Source organism: Convolutriloba macropyga, chromosome 15, assembly GCF_964194025.1.
Source record: "Convolutriloba macropyga chromosome 15, txConMacr16.3, whole genome shotgun sequence".
NCBI lineage: Eukaryota > Metazoa > Xenacoelomorpha > Acoela > Convolutidae > Convolutriloba > Convolutriloba macropyga.
Genome location: NC_134482.1, coordinates 42,105,210 through 42,127,961, shown reverse-complemented (window position 1 = coordinate 42,127,961; position 22,752 = coordinate 42,105,210). Strand labels below are relative to the sequence as shown.

The 22,752-nt window shown below is 37.5% G+C and overlaps 1 protein-coding gene across 2 annotated transcripts; it reads right to left on the bottom strand.

Moving 5' to 3' along the window:
- Nucleotides 1-14,710: 14,710 nt before the first annotated feature.
- On the bottom strand, nucleotides 14,711-20,247 carry LOC142354625 (uncharacterized). Of its 2 annotated transcripts, none has more exons than XM_075406959.1 (4): nucleotides 20,162-20,247; nucleotides 19,707-19,866; nucleotides 17,823-19,322; nucleotides 14,711-17,001 (listed from the first exon to the last, which is right to left on the bottom strand). In XM_075406959.1, exons 2-4 carry the CDS (start codon nucleotides 19,833-19,835, stop codon nucleotides 14,878-14,880), a joined length of 3,753 nt encoding a protein of 1,250 aa, XP_075263074.1. In that variant the 5' UTR covers nucleotides 19,836-19,866; nucleotides 20,162-20,247; the 3' UTR covers nucleotides 14,711-14,877. The 2 variants fall into 2 exon arrangements, with proteins under 2 accessions (XP_075263074.1, XP_075263075.1); XM_075406960.1 differs by having other exon boundaries at nucleotides 20,186-20,221.
- Nucleotides 20,248-22,752: the final 2,505 nt, after the last annotated feature.

Here is a 22,752-nt window from a genome sequence, read left to right as displayed (position 1 = left end):
AAAAAGTTTTAGACATAAGTTTATTTGTTGCAAGGATATTTGATTTCATAAATCGGCTTAAACATGTCAAATTCGATCTTTGAGCATATTTGAACTAGAAAGCTGTCAAGAAGAAGTTGAAATATTTTGGATTCTTTGGTGTCAGTCAATTTATTTAAGAGTTTCTTCAAATATATAATCTTTTCAATACCTTATCTCTGCAAAGCCGGAGCGAAATTCTGCAGCGGGAAATCCCCTTCCCAAGTAAATTTATTTTCTTTCCTATCGCATAGTTATGAGACGCGCAAATTTGGAGGAGATAATTTTTCAGTAGAATCCACAATTATAAAAATTGATCATTATTTACATGAATTAAAACGTCAAAAAGAAGCATCGGGTGTTCGAAAAGTTATAAAATGACTAAACTTTTGTTTACATAAAAATCTAATAGCTTAACCGTGAAAAGGACAACACGACAGCAAGATATTTTTTCCCGGGAACAAATTAGCGGGATAACAGATGAACACGTTTTACGAGCACCAATCCGGCACCGAAATAAAACTATTGCCAAAGACGACTTCCGTTAAATGTGGCGCCGACTTCCGTAAAATGTGGAAAGAGCTCAAATTTTGCTAAAGTGGTTTCCAATTAAGAGCCTTAAAATGAAAAGTAGGATCAATTAATTGTTAATAGTATAGTTATGTTCGGCTGTAGGGGAATTTCACGAAATTTTAAACCTTTTAATCCTTTTGCCGCTCATTTTTACGATTTAATGTTTTAAGATTACTAAAATGAGGGACTATGCTGCAATTAATCTGCCGAAAAAGTTTTAAAAAACTTTTTTCAAACTGTAGGAGAATGTAGATAAGGATTCATTTACATAGTTCTAGACAGTTTGTTAAGCTTTTTATATCAGTTTTTAGTTGCGGGAACAAACAACTCGTTTTGGTTGCGATAAGGACAAAAGTCAATGTTTTGTCAAGTCCACTTCTGACTTGATTGTTACACAAAATTCTCCAGGGGAAAAAGGAGGCGAACTAACACATCACAGATGTTTGACCAGATCGACAAAGAGGTTGTAACCCAAGTTGCCTAGGGAACCACTTCGAGAAAAGGTCAAGAAAAAATGGGCTAATCAGCCAAAACGCGTAAGAGGGCGGAGACCGGGCGAACGGACTTGCCGTAAGCCGTTTTCACCTTCACCACACGGTGTTGTCCATCTCGTCCAGGGTAGACTTCGAGAACACGTCCAATAGGCCAAATTCCACGTGGAGTCATATCTTTTAGAATCCAAACGATGTCATTGACTCTTAGTGGTGTTTGGTCACTATCGCCCCATTTGGACCTCTTTAACAGTGTTGGAAGATACTCGTTGACTAGTTCTTTCCAGAAATGGTTGGCCATTTGCTGCACATTCTTCCAGGACTTGAAGCTGGCGGGATCTTGGCTGTCGAACTTTCTTGGTGGGAGAGAGTTGAACGGTCTGTTGGTCAGAAAATGGTTTGGCGTGAGGGGCATTTCATTTTCTGGAACGTCAGCGACAACCGTTAGTGGTCTGGAGTTCTATATAGCTTCGGTCTCGACCAAAATTGTCTTGAACACATCAAGCGACAATCTTCTGGAGCCTAGATTGATCAATAGTGTGCGTTTGGCGGTCTGGATCAAGCGCTCCCAAATACCGCCAAAAAGAGGTTCATAGGGAGGATTGAACTTCCGGGTTGTGTTCGTTGCTGCCATTGCTTTGTAGATTTTGTTGTTGTTGAGACGTTTCACACATCTTTTTGGTTTCTCAGATGCACCAATAAATGTCTTGCCATTGTCAATGAAAATTGTTGTTGGCTGGCATCTGCGGCTTAAAAAACGTCGATAGGCGTTTGAAAAAGTGTCAGTGTTGAGATCGGGACAAGCTTCTAGATGGATAAACCTAGTAACCAGGCAAGTGAAGATGAGGCCGTAGTGTTTTTCAATCTGTCCTTTGTCATCTTCTATATAAAAGGGTCCAAAAAAGCCGACTCTGCTCTTCGCGAAAGGATACTTGGTAGACTCTGTCGGGAAACGGCAGACAGTGAGGGGAGCCATGACAGATTGAATGTTTTGTGCGGAAAATCGTCTGCAGAGAAAACATCTGTACTTTGTACTCAAAAGTATTTTTCTGATTCCAATGATGTGGTATCTTTGCTGCACAAAAGTTTTCACTGGCTCTCTTCCTTGGTGTTGTGTGCATGCTCTATATAGGGTCTCGCTATCTTGCCTTTTGCGTGCAGTATAATCAGTAATTTCTCAGTTCGAGGTTATCTGGCGCAAATTGCAATCTTCCGCATGACCGAAGGATTCCATTATTTTCCAACATTGGGTCGAGCGAACTGATTTGAATTTATCCAGGTTTCAGGGCTTGGATTGCTGAGAAGAAGAAATTCTGCTGCGATATTTGGATCAGCCAATTTCTTGCAGGCATGACGTTTTCTGTTATGTACTGTTGATCTTTATGCCTTTGCTTTTTGGTTCGAAAGAGAAAATTGAAGACTGTTGCTAAAGTCAAGATCAATTTGTTCCAATTTGAAAACTTTGTCGAGTCGATTATTTGCTCCGGCAAACTGTTTGAAATTTCATGCGTTGCTAACACATGCTTTGAAGAGTTCTCTCGAACGCTGAGCTGTCTCGCAGAAAGGAATGCTGGCGTTGTTAGCCACTTGGTCGGAATTTCGTCTGGATTAAGTCCACGGGTCTCGTGATCGGCTGGATTTTCTTTGGTGGTAACGTGTTTCCATTGGTAAGCATCAGTTGAAGCAAGGATTTCTCTGAGGCGATTCGCAACAAAAACAGGTTGTTTCTTTGTTGTAGATAACCAGTCAAGTACTACTTGACTATATGTTCAGAGTGCGGAGCGAGGAATGTGAAAAGATGATTCTTTCATGATGGTTGAAAGAAGGCGCACTCGAATGACTACGGCTTCCAACTCTAATTTGTGTATGCTGATTTGTTTAATTGGGGCAACTTTGCATTTGCCTATTAAGAAAGAAGTTTCATCATCAGTTGCTAAGTTAGGAATTGTTTTCAAGTATGCAACGGCTGCAACTGCCACAGCTGAGGCGTCAACAATTATATGGTCTTCATTTTCACTTTCTTGTGAATGGCAACTCTTAATGAGAGTTCTGTTCAATGTTCCTTCTGGTGAAGAATAGTGTAAGTCCAAATTCTTTTGAAGTGGTTTAACTACTTGAGGGGCAATTTGTTCGTCCCATTTTTCCCCAAGTTTCCACAGTTCTTGAAGAACTATTTTGAAAAGGATCGCTGATGGCAATATTATCCCTATTGGTTCGAAGATCGAGGAGACAAGACTAAAGATCTTACGCTGGGTGTACGCTGAGGCATTTTTTGGGACATTAGTGAGAGGTTTCATGAGAAAGCAGTCCTTCTCAAGATTCATTTTAACAGCAAAATCTCTAACAATATCTGTCTGGTTGTCTTTGTCATCTGGAGGGATTTGGTTTAGAAGTAGAGAGCTGTTTGAAACATTTTTTGTGAGTCGACACCCATTTGTTTGCAGACAATGTTTTGTTTCAGGAACTGCCTTGCAAGCGTCTTCTCCTCTTCCAAGTGATTTGATGTAGTCATTCATGTAAAAGTGCTTTCTGACGGCTTTGAGGGCTTCTGGGAATTGTTGACTGTTCTCTTTAGCACAATGGTTAAGAAGGTATTTTGCGCACGAAGGCAAGCAATTTGCTCCAAAGATGAGTCTGGTAAATTGGTACTGTTTTATCTGATTGACTGTCAACCAGAGAAATTAAAGAGCAGATTGATTAATCTGAGAGATGGCGATTCGCATAAACATGCCTTCGATGCCCGCACGGAGTGCAACCGGATGTTCTCGAAATCTCATCAGAACAACTAAAAAGTTATTAAGGAGATCTGGTCCTGTAAGAAGGTTTGAACTAAGCGATTGGCCGCAGAATTTTGAAGCTGCTTTTGCAAGAATTTGCTGAATTTTGTTTCAAGAACTGCCTTGCAAGCGTCTTCTCCTGTTCCAAGTGATTTGATGTAGTCATTCATGTAAAAGTGCTTTCTGACGGCTTTGAGGGCTTCTGGGAATTGTTGACTGTTCTCTTTAGCACAATGGTTAAGATGGTATTTTGCGCACGAAGGCAAGCAATTTGCTCCAAAGATGAGTCTGTTAAATTGGTACTGTTTTATCTGATTGACTGTCAACCAGAGAAATTAAAGAGCAGATTGATTAATCTGAGGGATGGCGATTCGCATAAACATGCCTTCGATGCCCGCACGGAGTGCAACTGGATGTTCTCGAAATCTCATCAGAACAACTAAAAAGTTATTAAGGAGATCTGGTCCTGTAATAAGGTTTGAACTAAGCGATTGGCCGCAGAATTTTGAAGCTGCATTTGCAACCCGGCGGACTTTTCCGGACTTGTTGATATTTTCCACAGGATGGTGTGGCAGGTACCAAATTCTGTACGTTTGAGGATCTTGAATTTCCACCGGTTTGACAAAGTTTTTCTAGAGGTCTGTCATGAGAGTCTTGTTGTATATCATGCAGCAAAGGTTTACGCTGAAGGCGTGTGTTGAGACATTTGACTTGGTTCTGCGCAGAGTAGAAGTTGTTTTTCAACTTTATTTCTGATTTCCAGAGCAGTTTGATTCCATATCTCTCATCTTTGTGATTGATGGAGTTCGTCAAAATATCAAAGAACTGTTATTCTTGTTTTTTGTAAACTTGTTCAGGGTCCTTCTGAATGCCATCTACTTCAATACTCCAGAACTGTTGAACAAGTTCGTCAAGTCCGTGTTCATCTGTTCTGTTTCTTGACAAATGGAAGATAAATGTCTTCTTCTGCTGTCTTGCGGGCTGCTGAGTGGTGGCTGAGATACAATTCTCATAGTCACCGGCGAGCGTTTAACCAAGTTTAGTTTTCACACCAAACGGTTGATTTTGGTTACCAGGGATAACATGTGTAGGGTAGGTGAATGCGAATGCTTTAACACCGAGGAGGGCGCCGATTTTGCCATCGGCAATATTTGGGAAATGTATGTGGCGCAAACTAATGAAGGCATCACAAATCTGATTAAGTATTGCAGCTGCGAAGTTCAAGACGTGATGCTGAACGTTCGAGAGAGTTCAAACGATATTTCAGTTTACTTAAATGGGGTTTTTGTGACTGGCTCAACAATTATTAAGAGAGACATGCTGTTCTCTGTATTGAGAAAATTTAGTGGTACTGACTGTTTAGTTTCACGGGGAAGCTCACGAAATTCAGCTTTGGCGTTCAATACTATGCTGAATCGGCTAAGGGGTCAATGAGGGCATAGGTATCGAAAGACTTTTTCCACTTGAGGAATGAAACAGGAATATGCTGCAATTGCTCATACCAATTCTTCGGGGTTTCTGAGTATTGGTTAATGCTGAACGATTGGTTGCATGGCCGTTTAAATTACGTCGCTGCACGTTTCGCTGGCTGGGGTTGCTGAAAGTTTGGCCATAACGGCTGTTGAGGGCTTTGTTTGTTTGACTTTTTTGTTGAGAAGATGTATTTACAGATTGACTTGAAGCTTTACTAATAGACGAAGCTGTTGGATTGTCACCAGAAAAAATTTCAGTAGAAAAAACTGCTGTAGGGCGTTTGAATTGCTTGGCAGGATCATGAAGAGTTGTGTGGTGGAATTCACTGCATAGCTGACATCGTTTTTGCGATGGGCACGATGTTTTGTGTTGTTTGCTGCTCAAACAGATTGAACACAAATTGTTGTGGCTGACAAGCTTGTATCGATCACTTGGTGAGAACAATGGATACAGGGCATAGGGCAATGATGTGTTCTTGTTTGCACTTCTCACAAGATCGTTTTGTGGTAAAAGTGTTATCCGGAACCCTTTGTGAAGTTGACGGTTGTTTTTGCTGAGGAGCAAAGTTCCAATGTCTTCTACTGTTTTCCGCTGATGCGTTGTTGACTGACACTGAGAGGTTGCTTTTGTATTGCTTGGTTTGCCGGTTGTTCGAGTTGACAAACTTTGAGGATTGAGAACTGATGGTTCCTTGATTGCTTTCTCAACTCACTTTGTCGTAGATTTGAGCTTGGAGCTCTAACCATTGTTGAAAATCCGCAAGATTCGCGTATGAACTGAGCTCGGTAAGCCAATGTGCTGTCCAGTATATGTGGTGTTTTCTCTTTGGCTTTCTTAATGAGTGTTGTAGACTGGAGGTCTGCTCTAAAGCCAAGATATTGGAAGGCTTGCACAAGTTGTTTCAAAAATGAGGAAAAGGCAATGGAGCTTTGCTTGTTTCGGAAATTCATTTGGCAGTTTTCGAGCTGGTTAATGAACGCATTAACAATTATAGTACGATCACCGAATGTCGGATTAGTTCATTCAGTGTTGTCTGATAATAAGATGGATCGCAGAAATAAGCATGGATCAATTCCTTTGCTTTCCCACTTACATTACTGCAAGGAGGTTATACGATACGTGTCTCTAATGGAAGTACTGTTGTGAATCTTTGTGATGAAGTTATAGTGGATATGGTTACCATTGAAATTCTGAAATTTTAGTGGTGACAGTTTAATTGAATGTTTGAAATCAACAGATACTTTTTCCTGTGTTACATTAGAGTTCGAGTGTACTGAGCTAGTGTGTTAGCTGACAGTGGGTAGTAAACTCTGGTTGATTAAAAGCTGGCTTATTTGATTTTGTCCAACAGGATTTAGCTGTTGATTAATGCACATTGGGGCATGGATCGTGGAAGTTACTGGAGCTTGAAAGTTCGATGGAACTTGAGAACCAGGAACAAACTGGTTGTTACACCACTGGCTGGGTTGTGACACATATTGTTTAACTGGGAAAGTGCTGGCGAGGCCGTGTTAACTGTCAACGGGTTGTGGAAATTGCAGAGGAGCAGCAATTCCGTTTGATTGTGAAGCTACCTGGTTTAGCAGAAAACTAGGAGCTGCAGGGTTCAAGACGATATTTTGATGCTGTTTTTCAGGGGCACGGTAATTGAAGAAAAACTACCGGAATGTTCCCCAGTTGTAGGATTAATTCAATGATTGGATTGTAGGCAATTGTTTTCTGCGACTATTTTATTAGTGTAACTTGGAAGAAGTGAGGTTCTGCTTGCCACGGTTGGTAAGCAGGGAAGTTTTTGTAGATCACAGTTCAACAGTTGACTTTGAGGTATCCACTTGTTCCTACTTGAGCTTGAGAAGGTCCAAAATGTAGCAGATTGGGAAAATTATGGTATTGAGGATTTCTGTTGGCATTTGAATCCTGATTATATATTTGCTTTGGCGATTTTAAATTAAACGTTTTCTCCAATGCAGAGTTTTGGCAAATAGCCCGTCTGCATGTAATTGAGAAGTTGGATCTGCCAATTTGAAGGGGTTTGGAAGTGAGTGAATACTTGAAAATGTCGAATTTTGGATTGGAAGCAAAAGGTTCTGCGAAGGTTCTGCAAAGGTGTTGAAGTTGTCAATCAAGTTGATTTGAGCTGTTTCAATTTCGGACATCCCTATTTACCAGAATGGAGGCAATTCTGAGTTTCTCTGATCTTGTTGGAGATGTGAGTTCTTGGCTGGTATCTTTGTCAAGCAATGAAAAGGATTCGGATCATTTGTCTGATTTCCAATGTTGTTTTTCGATTTTAGAAGACTTTCACGAACTTCCTTTTTAGGATTTCTTAGATGGGCTTCAGGCAAATGTTGAAAAGGAAGTCATTTTTCATTAGATGGTTTTAAAAACAGTGATGGTTGCTTTGGCCGTGGTGGTATTGGAGGCGGCTGATTGAAGATGTTACTACTGGTCTGCTTTTCTTCTATATCGCGCTGATGCTGAATTCGTTCCTTGTCGTTACGGGGCGCAGTTGTTGTGTGCCTAGACAGGCTTCTTCTGCTGGAGATCATGCTGACATCATCTGGAAGACTCCAAAACTTGCTGAGCTGACCATCATCGTTCAACAGACCGACATCGTTCCAGTTGATTGAGGCGAGTTATTAGTGTCGTTTGCCTATTCAATATTGATGATGCAGTGCTTTGATGTGGCTGCTGTCTCATTTCTTCCTCTGAGAGTTTCGTGAGCTCTGCTTCCCGGACTTTGATTTTAATGATCATCAAAGACAATGATTGGAAGCTCCACAGTTTTCTCAAGGAGGTCGGGCAGTTTCTTCATTGACATTTCTGTCGCTTTGTAGATATTTGTGGCAAACTGATATTCAGCGCTGTTCTGCTTCGACATCCTGTTGGCTGTTGCTTTTTGTTAGCTGATTGTTGATGCTGTTGGTGAAGAAGCTCGTCACTGAAGGTGAAAAACGGCTTTGAGAACCGGAGCGACGCAAAATGTTGATGTAAAAAAGTTGTCAAAGGTTTGAATGCTAATGATCCTAAATTTTTCTTTTCAAAAGACCAACGACGCAACTTTTCTCAAAAACTGACGTCCTAGGTTGTGTTTTGTGTGCTAAATCTAGCTTTTTGCGCTAAAAAAACCTGAAAGTTTTTCCGAACGTTTGCGCGCTGTAATCGACTTTTGTTCAACAGAGCTAAATAGTTGTTTGTTTTCTGTTGAATAAACACAAGTTTTGCTTAAATAGCTGGCTTTAATTGTTTTCACTATGGTTTCCGGCTACTGTTGTTGACAGGAAACTTGTGCTTTGCTACAATTATGTAGTTGAACCAATATTAGACCAGAAGTCAAATAATCGCTACATTAAACTCCTTTTTCTTGAAAACTTCAAAAAACTCGTCTGTTTCTCTCAAAGAATAAATTACCAACCAGAATGCTTATGAAACTATCGAAAAAATTTTGTCTTAGTTTCCCAACCCTAACCCAAACACTATGATTATTTAATACCTCCCACAGTTTTTTGCGAATTTATAACTTTGAAACCTGTTTTTTTTTCTAGGAGTTTATTGTTGTTGTGATGGCTAAAGATAATAAATTTGCCAAAATTCGATGCGTTTAGGCAACAAAAGTTACAGGAGGGCTACTGAATGCTAGAAATTTGCAGAGACTAGTCATATTGTGGAAAACTTTAGAACTCTTTAGGATATGATCTTTTATCGGGTTTTGCAAAAAATTCTTTAAAACTGTGCGACTCTATCTGCTCTTTTTCACTCTCTCTTCGTTATTTTTGGTATGCATTGACTGTCTTAACTTTCAAAGCGCTCTCCGATAGATAACGTCTGAGATCTGCAAATCAAAAAAATTGAAAATAGGAAAAAAAGACATCAAATTTTCTGGTGACTACTGAAACCAATTTTCTTCGAAAACTCCTCTTCTGATGATGGTAACGTCTGAAACCAATAGGGATAAAGGAACTTTGCAGACGGCAACTTCTGAGACGGAGGACTTTTGCAAGATCAAGTTTTAGAAGTTTTTCCAAAAAAAAATTAATATGGTATTTGTTTTCGTCAAATGAAAGTTTTGATTTTTTTGGTGTGGCGCCAAATGACTTTTATTTACTTCTCTATACAAGTGAAAAAATCAAACTGACTGACAATGAGTTTTTTTAGGGGCTTGTTTAGTGGTTTATTCAGCATTTCAAATGAATATTTGGTCAGAAAATTAACTTGTGTTTTTTGAATTTTCTGAATTTTTTTTCCTGACATTTCTTATTTATATGATACTGATTGGATAAATCGTAGGAAAAAGCCTTCTTTTCGATTGCAAACCAATTCAATAGAGTGGTTTAATGGTTTATTCGGCAATTCAAACGGATCTGTAGTCAGAAAACTAAAATTGTTTTATTTGAATTTTCTGATTTAAGGAACACTTCTATGATTTTTGTGTTTTTTTTCGCAGATTTTTCTTTAAAAGTGAGAAAATTGCCTTTACTCGCTTTAAGAAAGATAAAGCCAGTTAGGGTTTATCAGTCGAGGTGTTATAGTAACAAAAGAGTTTTTTGGGGGATAAATATCAATTTTTTGGAGGCTTTTGTCGAAAAAAATTCGAGATTTTGGATGGATCTAACCGGGGAACAGGAAATCAGAGGTAACGACTGAGACCTCGGTTGGACTTCTGCTGGTGACGTCTGAAACCAGTAAAAAAAACTAGATCTTCTCGTCCTTTCTTTGTCTTTTCTCTGTCTTTTTTTTTGTCCTATGAAACTATTTGCCGGTAACAGGGAAGACTTTTGTCCTCAAAATCGTTTTGGGAAAGAAGGTAGGTTTTGTTCTTTGAACAAGGGGTAAACCATAAACTGTAAGAGAAGGATTCAATTACATAGTTCTAGACAGTTTGTTAAATTTTTTATATCAGTTTTTAGTTGCGGGAACAAACAACTCGTTTTGGTTGCGATAAGGACAAAAGTCAGTGTTTTTTCAATTTTCAGTACTGACTTGATTGTTGAACAACACAAACTTTCATTGGCATTAGTTCAGCACAAGGCATTTAAATTTTTATCAAAAAAAGTAATTGAATTCGACAAGCTTTTTGAAATTGAGAGAGAAAAATCTTATAAAAAACTGACTTTAATGTAATTCTAGTTACTATTTGTTATGTCTGTGATTTAATGGTGTGCGTCAACGAAAATGGAGACTAATCCTTCGCATTTCAGTTAAACTGACGTGCAAGTTTCAAAACAAAAAATATCTTCTCGTTTTTTCTGTGTGCCAGATTATATAGTACGCTATTTTCGTATCCTACATACGTGACCAGGTTGAACATTTGCGAAGACCTTCTTTCAATCGCATGACAGCGCTCAAGTCACTTCACAAGACTGGCTGGTACATTTAACCGCTACGTCGTTCTCGACGAATGCCAGATCTCTCAATAGTTTCATCAAAGTTAACTAGCCTGTACGTCATCACTTGCAGTTAAACACTCATTTAATATATGAACATGAAGATGCTATAAAACAAAAGTGAGTAATTTTCCTGACAGACTTAAGAATCAATGGATTTTATTAGAAAATTGAATTTAACATTCAATAAAACAATTTATATGAACAACTAGGTTAATACATGTGAAATCAAATAAGTCTGCAGTTTGAACCCAACAAGGTCTTGCTTTTCAACCATATAAAACAGCACCAAGTATGGTCATTTCAAAAAAAGAATAGCTGCATTTGAGATCAAATAAGTATTGTAAAAAATTCTCTATGCTGCCAGAATTTTGATCCATCAATCATCAGATTTCTATTGGCACCCCTTAAGCATTTAAAAGAGAAAAATTGGTACACCCATTTTTAGCCTTTTTTTATGAGAGAAAAATTGGTTCACCCGTTTTTAGCCTTTTTTTATGAGAGAAAATTTGGTTCACTCATTTTTAGCCTTTTTTATGAGAGAAAAATCACATTTAAACAAACTTCTTGTTGCAATATTAGAAGTGTATGGTTTATCTCTGCAGGTTATTTTTCATGACCTATGGCTCATTTTAGAGAAAACCCTCGCAAATATCAATTGACTTTATATCGGAACCCCCCCCCCCGACTCGTGATAGATGTTTGTTTTCATTGCCAAGTTTGAACTAACTACTGCATATTTTGCGAAATAAGGCTTAGCATAGCCTGCTATGAGGTAGGAATAGCCATTAAGAAATTACACCCAATTCACAATTAACTCGATTTTGGTTTTTAAGAGAGACGCTTAAAATGGCTAGTTTTTTCTGTAGCTTTTTGCCGTTTTTAGCTAGAATTTTTTTTGAGCAATGTTTTGGTCGAATGAATTTTTTCTCTGGTCCTAGAAACGAATTTAATGAAATGTAGGCCGTTCATATCATTTTAAGAGTTCCATTTATTTGTGATCTGATAACACTCTTTCCATAGTAAAGTGACATGATCATATGTTCAGAGTAAAAATTCTATGATTCATTACTGATTTATTTTGTTACTATGATTCGGGATTGGATCTGAAGGATTTAAAACTAACCAGAGGAAAAAAGACTGCAGTGATTCTGGAACTTTTCATTTCCTAAGATCTGAGAAATTTCTTCAAATTAATTAAACTTGTCTTTTGAGCACTTATCGAACAAGGCGGCTCGGTAATGTGCGATGGCACATAAGGTTCCGACCCCGCCCATCCACAAATTTGGCATAATTGTCTACCAAATGAGGAACAGATAGAAGAACCCAAAAATTATTTTTTGCGATTCCCAAAAAAGCCCAAGTCTTTTTCAAAAAATTCTGTATCAACGATAAGATAGCCTCCAAAGCAAATAACTCAGTGGAGTAAAAGTTGATGCATTAGATTGCTGTAATATGTCAATATTAAGAAAGCAAGTCAAGAGGAAAAGCAAAATCAAACAACAACAACAACAAACATTAATTACATCAAAAAATTTATGTCCCTCTTAAAAACTAAATTCAATAACAAAATCAACATACCGTCAGATAAACCCAAAACTAAACAAAAATAACTTATAAATCCCCAGAAAACATATGCGACCAGTCCATAAAATGGTTTGGTAACAATTATACAAGAAAGAACAAAAACAGTAAAGTAAAAAAATTAATTTATTTTTTTGAAACAGTTAACTTCAAAGTAATAAATACCATTAGGAATCAATTAATATTACCACAAATTTACGATTTCCACTACTTCTATAGAAGGGCATTAGGACCTGTCCTTATTCATTTTTTAAAGGGGCTAAAAAGAACAACAAAGAACAAACAAAATTTCAATTGAAACTTGCCAGAAAACGCTGTCAAAACCGTCAAGCCAATTTTTGGCACTCAAAATACATTTGATTGCGCCTTCTTTAAACAGCTATAATTTAGTACGTGGCTATTCATTAGTAAGACTAGGTAGCAAGCAGACAAAAAAGCGAAGTGCTAAAGTTTGTAATTTTTTTTTCGAAACAAAATTACTTTTAATGTCATGAAAGGCATTAATAACAAAAAGAGCTATTTAAATAGGGTCCTTTATTAAAACAAAAAGCCCTCGAGACCTGTAATTATCCAGAATATTTCTTGCATCTACAAAAAGAACGTCAAATATGACAAAAATCACATTAGTTTACTTTTTTTTTGTGAAAAACCGGTGTCGAAGCCCGTAAGGTCATAACAAATTCTTTAAAAGATTTTGGGACACCAATCCCTCTTATACCTTTGACACCCATAATGTTATATTTGACCTGTAGTTAACTAACGAGATTAGGTAACAAAAAGAAACATAAAAAGAACAAAATTGCGAAGTTGAAAAAAAATTTTTTTAAATTTTGGAAAACGATTGTTTTGATCGTCATGAAAGCCATCAGCTATCTACTAATATCAGAATATCGGTTCTTCTACTCTTCTATGAAAAACCAATGAAAGCTATCACTATACAGGAAATTTCATACGACCGAAATGACAAAGTATAAATGACAGTTAGAGACAAAATTAAAAAATTCAATTGATTTCTTCAAGAAAGAGGCGTCGAGGCCGTTAAAACGATGATGTATATCTTTCAGAATTTTAATATGTTCAATTGTGCTTTATTTTGAATGCTAATGAGGTGACATGAGAACCTTCAAAAATGTGATAATGTGACAAAATTAGAAAACGTGAAAAACTGGCAAATATCAAAACAAAAAAAATCTGAAATCATGTGGTATCAAAGCCAGAAAACAATAATTTCAGGCTTAAAACTGCAACTGAGAATAAATGTTGAATAAGTAAAAAGAAGAATCGATCGTTTTTTTGCTTACATTAAGCTGGAAGTTGTACAAATTAAGAAAAAAGTAGAGAAAAAGTTAATTAAGCCATTATTTATTGAAAGGTCAATTATTTTTAAAAAAAGAAACGACCATAAATTTTCAATTAAAAAACTTAATGCATTAGCTTGGAGCTGCTTAACAAGCAAATCGGTTGGACCTATCACTCCTGAGCTTTGATTTGATATGTTCTGTTTTTTATTATTAAAAAAAAGTCTTTTTTTTAAAAAAAAAAGACCGACTGATTAAAACCCGATTTTTTTGGATTGTAACAGTCCTAGAATGGCCAAAAACAAGCCCTAATAATACTTATTGTCCCTTAGGAATAACTGATTTTTCGAATGTTGTAGATATAGATAATTTGTTAGTTGAAAACTCAAAATAAATTCTGCATTTTTGATAATCAACGAGTAAAGTTGGCAAAAAACGGCAAGGTTTTAACTACAGTGCATTCTCAGCGGACTCTGAAGTAGAAATAGCCCCCCTCTGAGTCTACAAAGATTTTTTGAGTGTTGTTTGGGGATGTACTGTCGGCAAATTTAATCAAAGTGGACTAAATTAGCTTATTTCGTGCTGTTTTTGATGAAAAAGTCTAAATTTTGAAATGTTTATCCAGATTTTTTGACCAAAAAAATTATATCAAAACAATCAACAATGCTTGTTCGTCTTCAAAAATAAAATCAACGACACTATTCTTAAAAATTATAACAAATTTTAGCAAAATTGACGAAAATTTAGGCAAAAATTCCGGAAAATGTGAATAAAAACAACGTGAATTCACTCTTCTTTTCTCAGAACTTTAAACCTCGATAACTCTCTGTAGAAATCGAAAATTAAAAAAATCTTTTTAATTCCATATTGTACGCTGGATGAGCTTTCTAATGATACCAGTCTCAACTCTCTACGATGAATATATCGAGCGGCGAAAATTCACGGAACAAAAAAAAAACCCAGTTGAGTATATAGTTCCTCCCCCCTCAAGAGGGTCGGAACAATAAAGAATTTTCCGACAAAGACTTTCTGAGATATTTTAAGTAAGCTCTAAAACAACAAAAAATTTGTCATTTCCTAAACCACAAAAAAACTGTCAGATTTTAACGATAAGAATTAAAAATGATCAAGTATTACACGCTGAAGATTCTACCTTATAAGATCTCGCACTATCAAATGATCAAAATTTTGATAGAAAGCTTGACATGATCCAACACGATAATTTCCATAATCATATCGGGGGGTGGGGGGGGCAGTTCCCGCATGCCCCTGACTAAGTTCAGAAATCCAGATTAAACTTATTACTAAATTCTTCGCTGCTGTTATTAGTCGCCGTTCTCTCGTTCCGAAGAGAATCGAGCTCGCTCTTTTCTTTCGTAATCATTTCACGCAGTTGTTTCAATTCGTTGCTACTAGTCGCAATGCAGTGCTTCAAATTTGTCAAATTATTTTCTTCAGTATCCACATTTTCACGCAATTCGTTCAGCTCTCTAAGTTTTCCACTTTTAACGGATTCATATTCCCTCATTTCCACCTGGACGTTGTCCAAGTCCGCTTTCGAGTCCTTCAATTCCCTCGTTTTCCGGTTCATATCGTCCTGGGCTTCCTTAAGAAGAACAGACAGTTCCTCCTGTTTACTTGATAGTTCGTCCTTGACATTTTCAAGCTCAGATCTTTTCCGATCAAGTTCGCTTTGCAATTGCTGAAGAGATGTTGCTTCTTGCTGACTTTGGGCTTCTAACATTTCCAGTTCATTTTTCCTGTCAACAACCGCTTTTTCGCTCGCTTTTAAATGGGAAAAAAGTTCGTCTTCCCGGCTTCGAATGTCCTCCGCGCTTTCCTTAGCCCTGGATCGCCTTTCCTCCATAGACTGGTATTCCACACTTTTCTTCCCGATAATCTTGTTGATGTCTTTCAAATCCGCTTCCGCTTCCTCCTTCCGCCGTTCCACCGACTCAAGGTGGCTCCGCATCGTGATCAAGGCGGAAGATGCTTCCTTTAATTCCCGCCCTGTAGTTGCCATTTGCTCGATCAGTTTTTTTGCCTCTTTTTGCGATTTGTTCAACTGTTTTCGCGTCTCGGAGTAAACCCGAACCACACTTTCCGTTTTCTCAGACACGCTCGCGCTTTCGGCTTCCAATTGTCGCAACCTTGATTCCGCCTCTTCCGCTTCTCGCCTCAAATCCACCAAATTTTGTTCCACTTGCTCCAGTTCCTCCTTGCCTTTCACGTACCTTCGCAAGGCGTCTGCAACACGTTCTGGCAACAATGCGCCGGAATTATTTCCGCTATTTCCGTCGAATCCTCCTCCTCCACCTTGCAAGTAATCCACAATTTCACCCTCCAATCCGCCTACCGACGCCAACGCCCGCTCAAATTGTTGCACCCTTTCAGTGGTAATTTTGTACTTTTTATTCGCAAGCTTAAGCTGGGCTTCGGCTTGTTCGAGTTCCGCCCGACTTTTTTCAAGTTGTGACAAAACGTTGTCAAGTTCTTTGCTTTGACGTCGAACGCTCGTTTCAATTTTTCGACCTTTGTAACTTTTTTCGAGCTTGTTTTTCAACACGCTTATATAATCTTCAAGTTTGTGATGTTGTAATACGTTGCAATATAGTCCAGCGTTTGTATCATTTGTTTGTCTCACAACTTGTCTATCAGGACCTGTTGATGCTAGTGATGGGTGTATTTGCTGTTCCACTCCAACGGACGCGGGAGGTGGAACGGTGGAATCGTGGATAAAACGAGGCTGTTGTCCATTTAATTCCGCCAAGCGGAGTTCCTCTTTAAGCTTGCGGATTGATTCCTCTTGTTCGCCAATATGCATTTGCAGCCGGCCGACCTCCAAGGTCAGTTTAGCGACTTCTTCGTTATGAATTCCGCCTTCGAGGGCTTTTTCGAACAACTGACTTAGCTTTGCGATATCATCTTTTTGCACCTTAACCACCGACTTCAACTTCGCGTCCTCGGATCTCAAAACTTCGATCGCATCTTGATGTTTTTCGCACGCATTTTGCTCGCTCGCAAGTTTCGCATTAACGTCAACTAACTGCCTTTGAAGTTGCTCCGATTCTAACTGGCTTTTGGTCAAATCTCGTTCCAAAAGCCCGCAGGCTTTATCAAGCTGCTGGCATTTATGATCTTTTTCTTCAACTTTTCGTTCGAGTTCTGAAAGTTGTTTTTCGTAGCTGATGATCTGATTGTTGTGCGATTCGTTGTTGCTTTTGACAACGTCTTTTAGGTCCGAAACTTCAGCTTGTAGACGGTGGAATTTATCGCTTTCGGCTAGTTCTTTTTTCAAGTAATGTTTCTCGATTTCTCGCACTTCTTTTTCGAGCTGTCGTCTTTCACTTTCGATTCGCTGAATTTCTTGCTCTAGTTGATCTCTCTCGTTTTCAGATGTTGCCTAAGTTTCAACTGTTTCTTTTCGCTGTTTAGAAAAATTAAGACTTCTATAAATAGTTTATTCAGGTCTTTAAAGTGTATGTTTTAATTGCAATAGATAGTAACGCTGCCTTTTCGAATTAGGGAATCGATAATTGCAATAACTATTTAAATCTTTGACAACTTGCTACTAAAATGATGAAACTTTGTATATTGTACTTATTTTTAGCAAAAACTTAAATACTTGACTATTTTTTGGGGTGCGTGCGATAATTTTTGTATTAAAATTTTGTCAGATCTTCCGTGAAAAACTAATGATGGTGTCTATGATCAGTGGTAATAAAATATCTCGCAATTTTACCAGTGAATCATTATATAAGTGCGCTTCAATTATAGAATACTCATTCCATTATTAGTGTGAAATCAGAAAGTGTAAAACTAAAACTTTAGCGACGAAAAATGGTCCGAACGTCAATTCGAATATTAAGCTATTCATGCTATATGAATCATATCTCTTGGCCGTTCTATTTCCAAGATTTTTGAAAAAAAGTAGCAGAAAACGATCCCATATCGTCCTGGCTACGGCAAAGTCACGAATTTTTCTTCACACATTCGTTTGAAAAGAAAACTTTGTTATAATAATAAAAAATAATATTCTTTTGTTCACACATTCGTTTGAAAAAGAAACTTTGTTAATAATAAAAATAATATTTCTTTTTTGACGCATTCGCTTGAAAAGGAAACTTTGTTAATAATAAAAACAATATTTTTTGTTCACACATTCGTTTGAAAAAAAATTGATCACGCGAGATCTTCAAAAAAAGGAAAAAAGGAAACAGTTGCCTTAATTGAACGTGTCTGTTCCTGCCACTGCTTCACTTTTTCTTCAAACTGAATTTTGTCATGTTGTCTCTGCTGCTGTGAATGCTCTTTTGACTTTCGGTGTCTCTCTCTTTCGCTGTTCAAACCCTCCTCAATCTCTTTATTGTCCCTTTGCAAAGAATTTATCAAATTCTGCAAATTTTCCATTTCACGCTTGTGTTTGTTAAAGGTGCTGTTTATGACCTTTTGGACGTCGCTCAGGGCTTTACCCGATAAATCATGCTCGTGAAAGGGCACCAAATCAGCGCCTTGACCTCGTTCTATACTCAGGGTCATTTCGTTAACATGACGCAAAAGGTCTTCAAGTTTTATCGCAGTTTCGTTGTGATTTCTCAACTCTTGCTCAAGACTTGCGACTTGTTCTCTTAAAGAATCTCTAGTCGCTTGAACAGACGCAAACTGAACTTGCAAATGATTGTATTCCTTGTCAATTTTGTCCGATTCACTTAAACGGTGCTGGAGTTCGTCACATTTGCGCTGTTCGTTTTTCAACTGGGCTAAAATTGATTCCCTGTCATTTCGGTACTCCTCTTTTTGCTGACCCAGGGTCACTTTCAAAAGCTGCAGGTCTCGCTCGCTTTCTTTCATTTGTTCCAAAACATTATAGCTTGGATATTTATCAAGCTCTTTTCTGAGATCTTCGTTAGAACGCTCGGAATTCTGCAATTTAAGCATTATTTCGCGCGCTTGGTCGTGAATTTTTTCAAGCTCTGTTTTTTCATTCTGAATTATTTTCTTTTCGTTCTCGCTTTCGCTCAGTCTTGCGTGTTGTTCAGCCATTTGTATTTTCAAAGCTTCGTTTTCTTTTCTCAGTCTTTCAAGTTCAAATCGCATGTGGTTAAGGTATTCTGTAAGTCCGGCTATGACTGCATCCAGCTCCGATTTGATTTGGGCAGAATTGCTGTTATCGCCCATACCAACACCTGCGGCCGAAGACCGGCTCCGAGTCAACAATGACGTCAGTTGTTTTTCGAAATCCTTTGAGGTCATTGAACCCCACTGAAGGTCATGACCCTGTTGCGCATTCTGATGCTGCAATTGGAAATAGGGATCCGCAGTTGGTTGAGGAGCCGGAGGTGCTTGCGGTCCAATTCTGCCATGCGGGTTCATTACTTGATGATGTTGAGGTTGTTGATGGCTGAAACTCTGGGAGGACAGTCGAGAATTCGGGGGAGGTCTGGGAAGCAAAGGTGAGTGCATGGTCTGGGGTTCAGGGGGTATTTTGGGTTGATGTGCACTGTATGTCTCGGTGGTGTTGTGACCTGACGGGGGTGGGGGCAGCGATGCAGATCTGGTTACACCTCCGTTTGGGGGCTCAGCTCCTCGGGAGTAAAGCTGGCTTTCCAAACTCCTGACATTTTCTGTCTCGTTGCGGACCATTCCTAACATCTGGTCCATCTGTCTTTGTAGATCCGAGTACTTGCGAGTGGATTCCACACCTCCAACTGCCGGAGAGCGTACCTGTTAAAGGGATAAAAGTCCTCAGGCTGATCTAACAAACTATTTGAAAAGAGAGTGTGATTCCTAAGTAATTAGAAAGTAGCGAGAGTGATTCCAGTTTTGAGCAGCAAGATTTCATTAATTTAAATCTTTCTTCACTTCATTTTTCATAACAACAATTTAAAATACTTCGTTTTATGATCTGATTATATAGTTATTAAGGTTCCATGCATGTTCCATTTCAAGATGAATTAATGCTATATCGCTCCCCTCCCCCTCCCCGGGTCGAGAAAAAATCGGAAAAATATGTAAGATAAGCGGTGAAAAGTTTCGTGCATAATTTGCGTTGAATGGCGGTGACACCTCGACCCGGGTCCCCGAATAGTCAAAAGTAGTCAGTAGTACCTGTTGTTGTGGGTAACTGCGTTCTCTAGAACTCCCACGCTCTGTTGTGACCCCCACCTGTTTTTGCGCTGGGTTCTGTAGGTCGTTCAACCTCTTTTCCATATTGTCCAGCAACGATCCAGAAATCATATTGACTCCTTGTCAATGGAGAACTTCCCAACTTTTACATGATCAGTGCGTTTGAAATTCTTTGATTTTTCTTATCGTTTTATAAATATTTTTAGTCGGTTTGCAATAAATATGTTTACTAAAATTGTACCAACATTTATATTTTCAATTTTTTGTTTTCCGGCTTTCAAATTGCTCAAACTTGACCAACTTATTTTGGGAATTTTTGCTTTGGAAATTTTTCCTTATGTTCAAACAAACAAAAATGCAATCAGTAGGAAAAATTACGACTATATGCCAAAATACACATTTAACAATTAGCCGCCGTAAAAACGTTTCAAACGCACGAAAATTAAATCTAAAATCTAAACTATGTGCTGATTTTAATTGTTCAATTTTAAAACGCATAACAAGCAACGTAGATAAATAATAAAATGACTACAGCTAATAATCACAAAATGCAAAAATTAAACAACAACTTTTGGCCACAAATAAGACTGCTTTCAGAATTTATGAATAACTCTCACTTTTTATCAGTAGTTTGATAGTCCGAGATAAAAAAAATAAGACCAGTTAATTTTTACGTGGCAGCAAAAAGGCATCATAGAACTCATTGGAAATGAAAAAATGTTGTGGTTCTATTCCGAATAATGAAACAAAATGGTAGCTAAAAATTAACTCATTTTAAATTAGCTGTAATTACAGATCATTTGAAATTGAAAACAAAATCAAATCCGCCAAAAAATCAGCAAAAATGTTGTAATGGAAACTTAATAGACATTGGTCACAGTGAAGACCAATCGTATCTGTAAAAGTAAAATTTCTACAATAACTTTTAGTCCGATATTTCCATATATCCTTATTGCGAAGAAGCCAACATTCGTTATAAAAATCAGAACACAATTTTTCCGCATTTTATTTTTGGAGAAATTTTTGCTCAAAAAGTGCATCCAGGCTAGTTATTGAAAGATTTTCTCCAATTTCATGACTACAATTTACAACTACTGTGGAAGCTCGAAACTGATAATTGATCAAAATAAAACAAGATTTCTTCACCACGGAATTAAACAAAGATATCAGATAAAAGCAAGTTTTACAATTTGTAATAATTTATTATATGATATTTTTTAGAAAATTCTTTGATTGAGAAAAATTAAAAAAACTGCCCGACCGAACTTTAAGTCCCAATCACAAATAACGAGACTAAATATAATTCTTTTTGCCATTTTCCACAAATGGGTAAGTCTAACTAAAAAACTTTCCTAAATTTTCTGTTGCAAGAGTTAATCTAAATTGCCAGTCATGCCGAAAAAAAGTAAAGTATTCGCAATTTTATGTCCGCTATGCACCACCTTTAAATTTTTTGTTGAACAATCTTTCCTTTAGCTTTTACTTTTTCTACTGAAGGAGAAGCTAATTGTTCCTAATTTTTTTGAAGAGAAATGGGAGAATTTTATGCCAGCCCCACTTTTTAATTGAGTTAATTTTTGACTTCTTCCAAGGAATCGCAGAAAAGCATATCTGGTGTCAAATTAAAGCTCTCTGTGTCTAGTTTGTCAGTACAAAGAGAAAATCTAAGATTTTTTACAAATTGTGAAACACATTTAGCAGCCCTTCTGACCTCAATTTGTGTTCAATATAGCTAATTGTGATGAAGTTTTCCGTTTTCTTCATTTCACTCAAGTTTGATAACAGGCGGTTTTTCGAAGTCTATGAAAAGACAACAGTTTTTTCTTTGTCTGCACTGTCACTGTCTAGAATTCAAACAAACTTCAGATAGTTAGACACAAAATAGGACAAGTTTTCATTTTTTGTCTGAGTAAAAAAATCAGTCTGAGTAAAAAAAATTTTATACCTGTCTCCAATCCTTTTTAAATTATGAGAAACACAATCAAAAGAAGAAAAATTGTCGAGATCTGTCACAATTGGGTGATTGTTCAAGATTTTGATTTAAAAAAATTAATTAAATCTGAAAGCTTAAGGCAAACATTAAAACAAATAAGTCATTGGTAATTCAATTATATAGATGTAAAGTTGACCAGCATGGCGACGAGAAAAAATTGCCGAACAGCTATCAAAGATAGTTGTGTCTAAAACCGTTCGTTTTGAGAAAAAAAAGTCGTTTCGTTAAAAAAATTTTTTTGGAAATACTTCAGTTTGAATACTTTTTAACATAGACTTATTTTTCTCAACTCTGTAACACAAGGAAATAGACAATCAAAAAACATAAAATCAAAAAACAAACGAGTTCAATCAAACCTTTGAAAATCGAGGATCGGGGGACTCTTTTCTGATCTTATTCCTGCAACGTTATAGAATTTGTTTTCGAGAATAGGCCAAAAAAATAGGTTCTGGAGGCAGGAAAGCAATTTTTGAAGTTAAAAATCTATCTGATAAGATTCCTGAAAAAGTTGATCTTTCTAAGAAAATAGTTTATCTTGTAGTATTATTGCGATAAAAAGTATATCTTATGAATTTTTTGTAAAAAAAACAGTTCACTTTGTAAGATATTGCAATATTTTGGACGAAATTCGTTTAAGACGATGAATCGTTTGCACGATTTTGCCAGAATCTTGCAAGATCTTGGAAGATGAAAATTTTTTTCCGAGTAGGACTACTTGATTTACCAGGTCGAAGTGCCCCGACCGACTAGACTTCTGATCGGACCAACTTCGAGTGCATACCTGCGCATGGTGTGCTGGAAATACTTGGGGCCTGGAAAAGATGTCTCGACAAGGGTCTGGAACTTCACAGAGTAGAGGTGGATTCGGGAGCACACTAGTCTGATCAGAAAAAATTTCGAGCGCACCATGGTCTCATCAAAAGAGGCTTTCCGAGAGCACTTCGAGAGCACACGGAGTTTCAAGCGCACGGTAATATGATCAGGTGTTTTTTATCTGGGACGGTCTGACCAGAGGCGGTTTTGGTCTCGAACTTG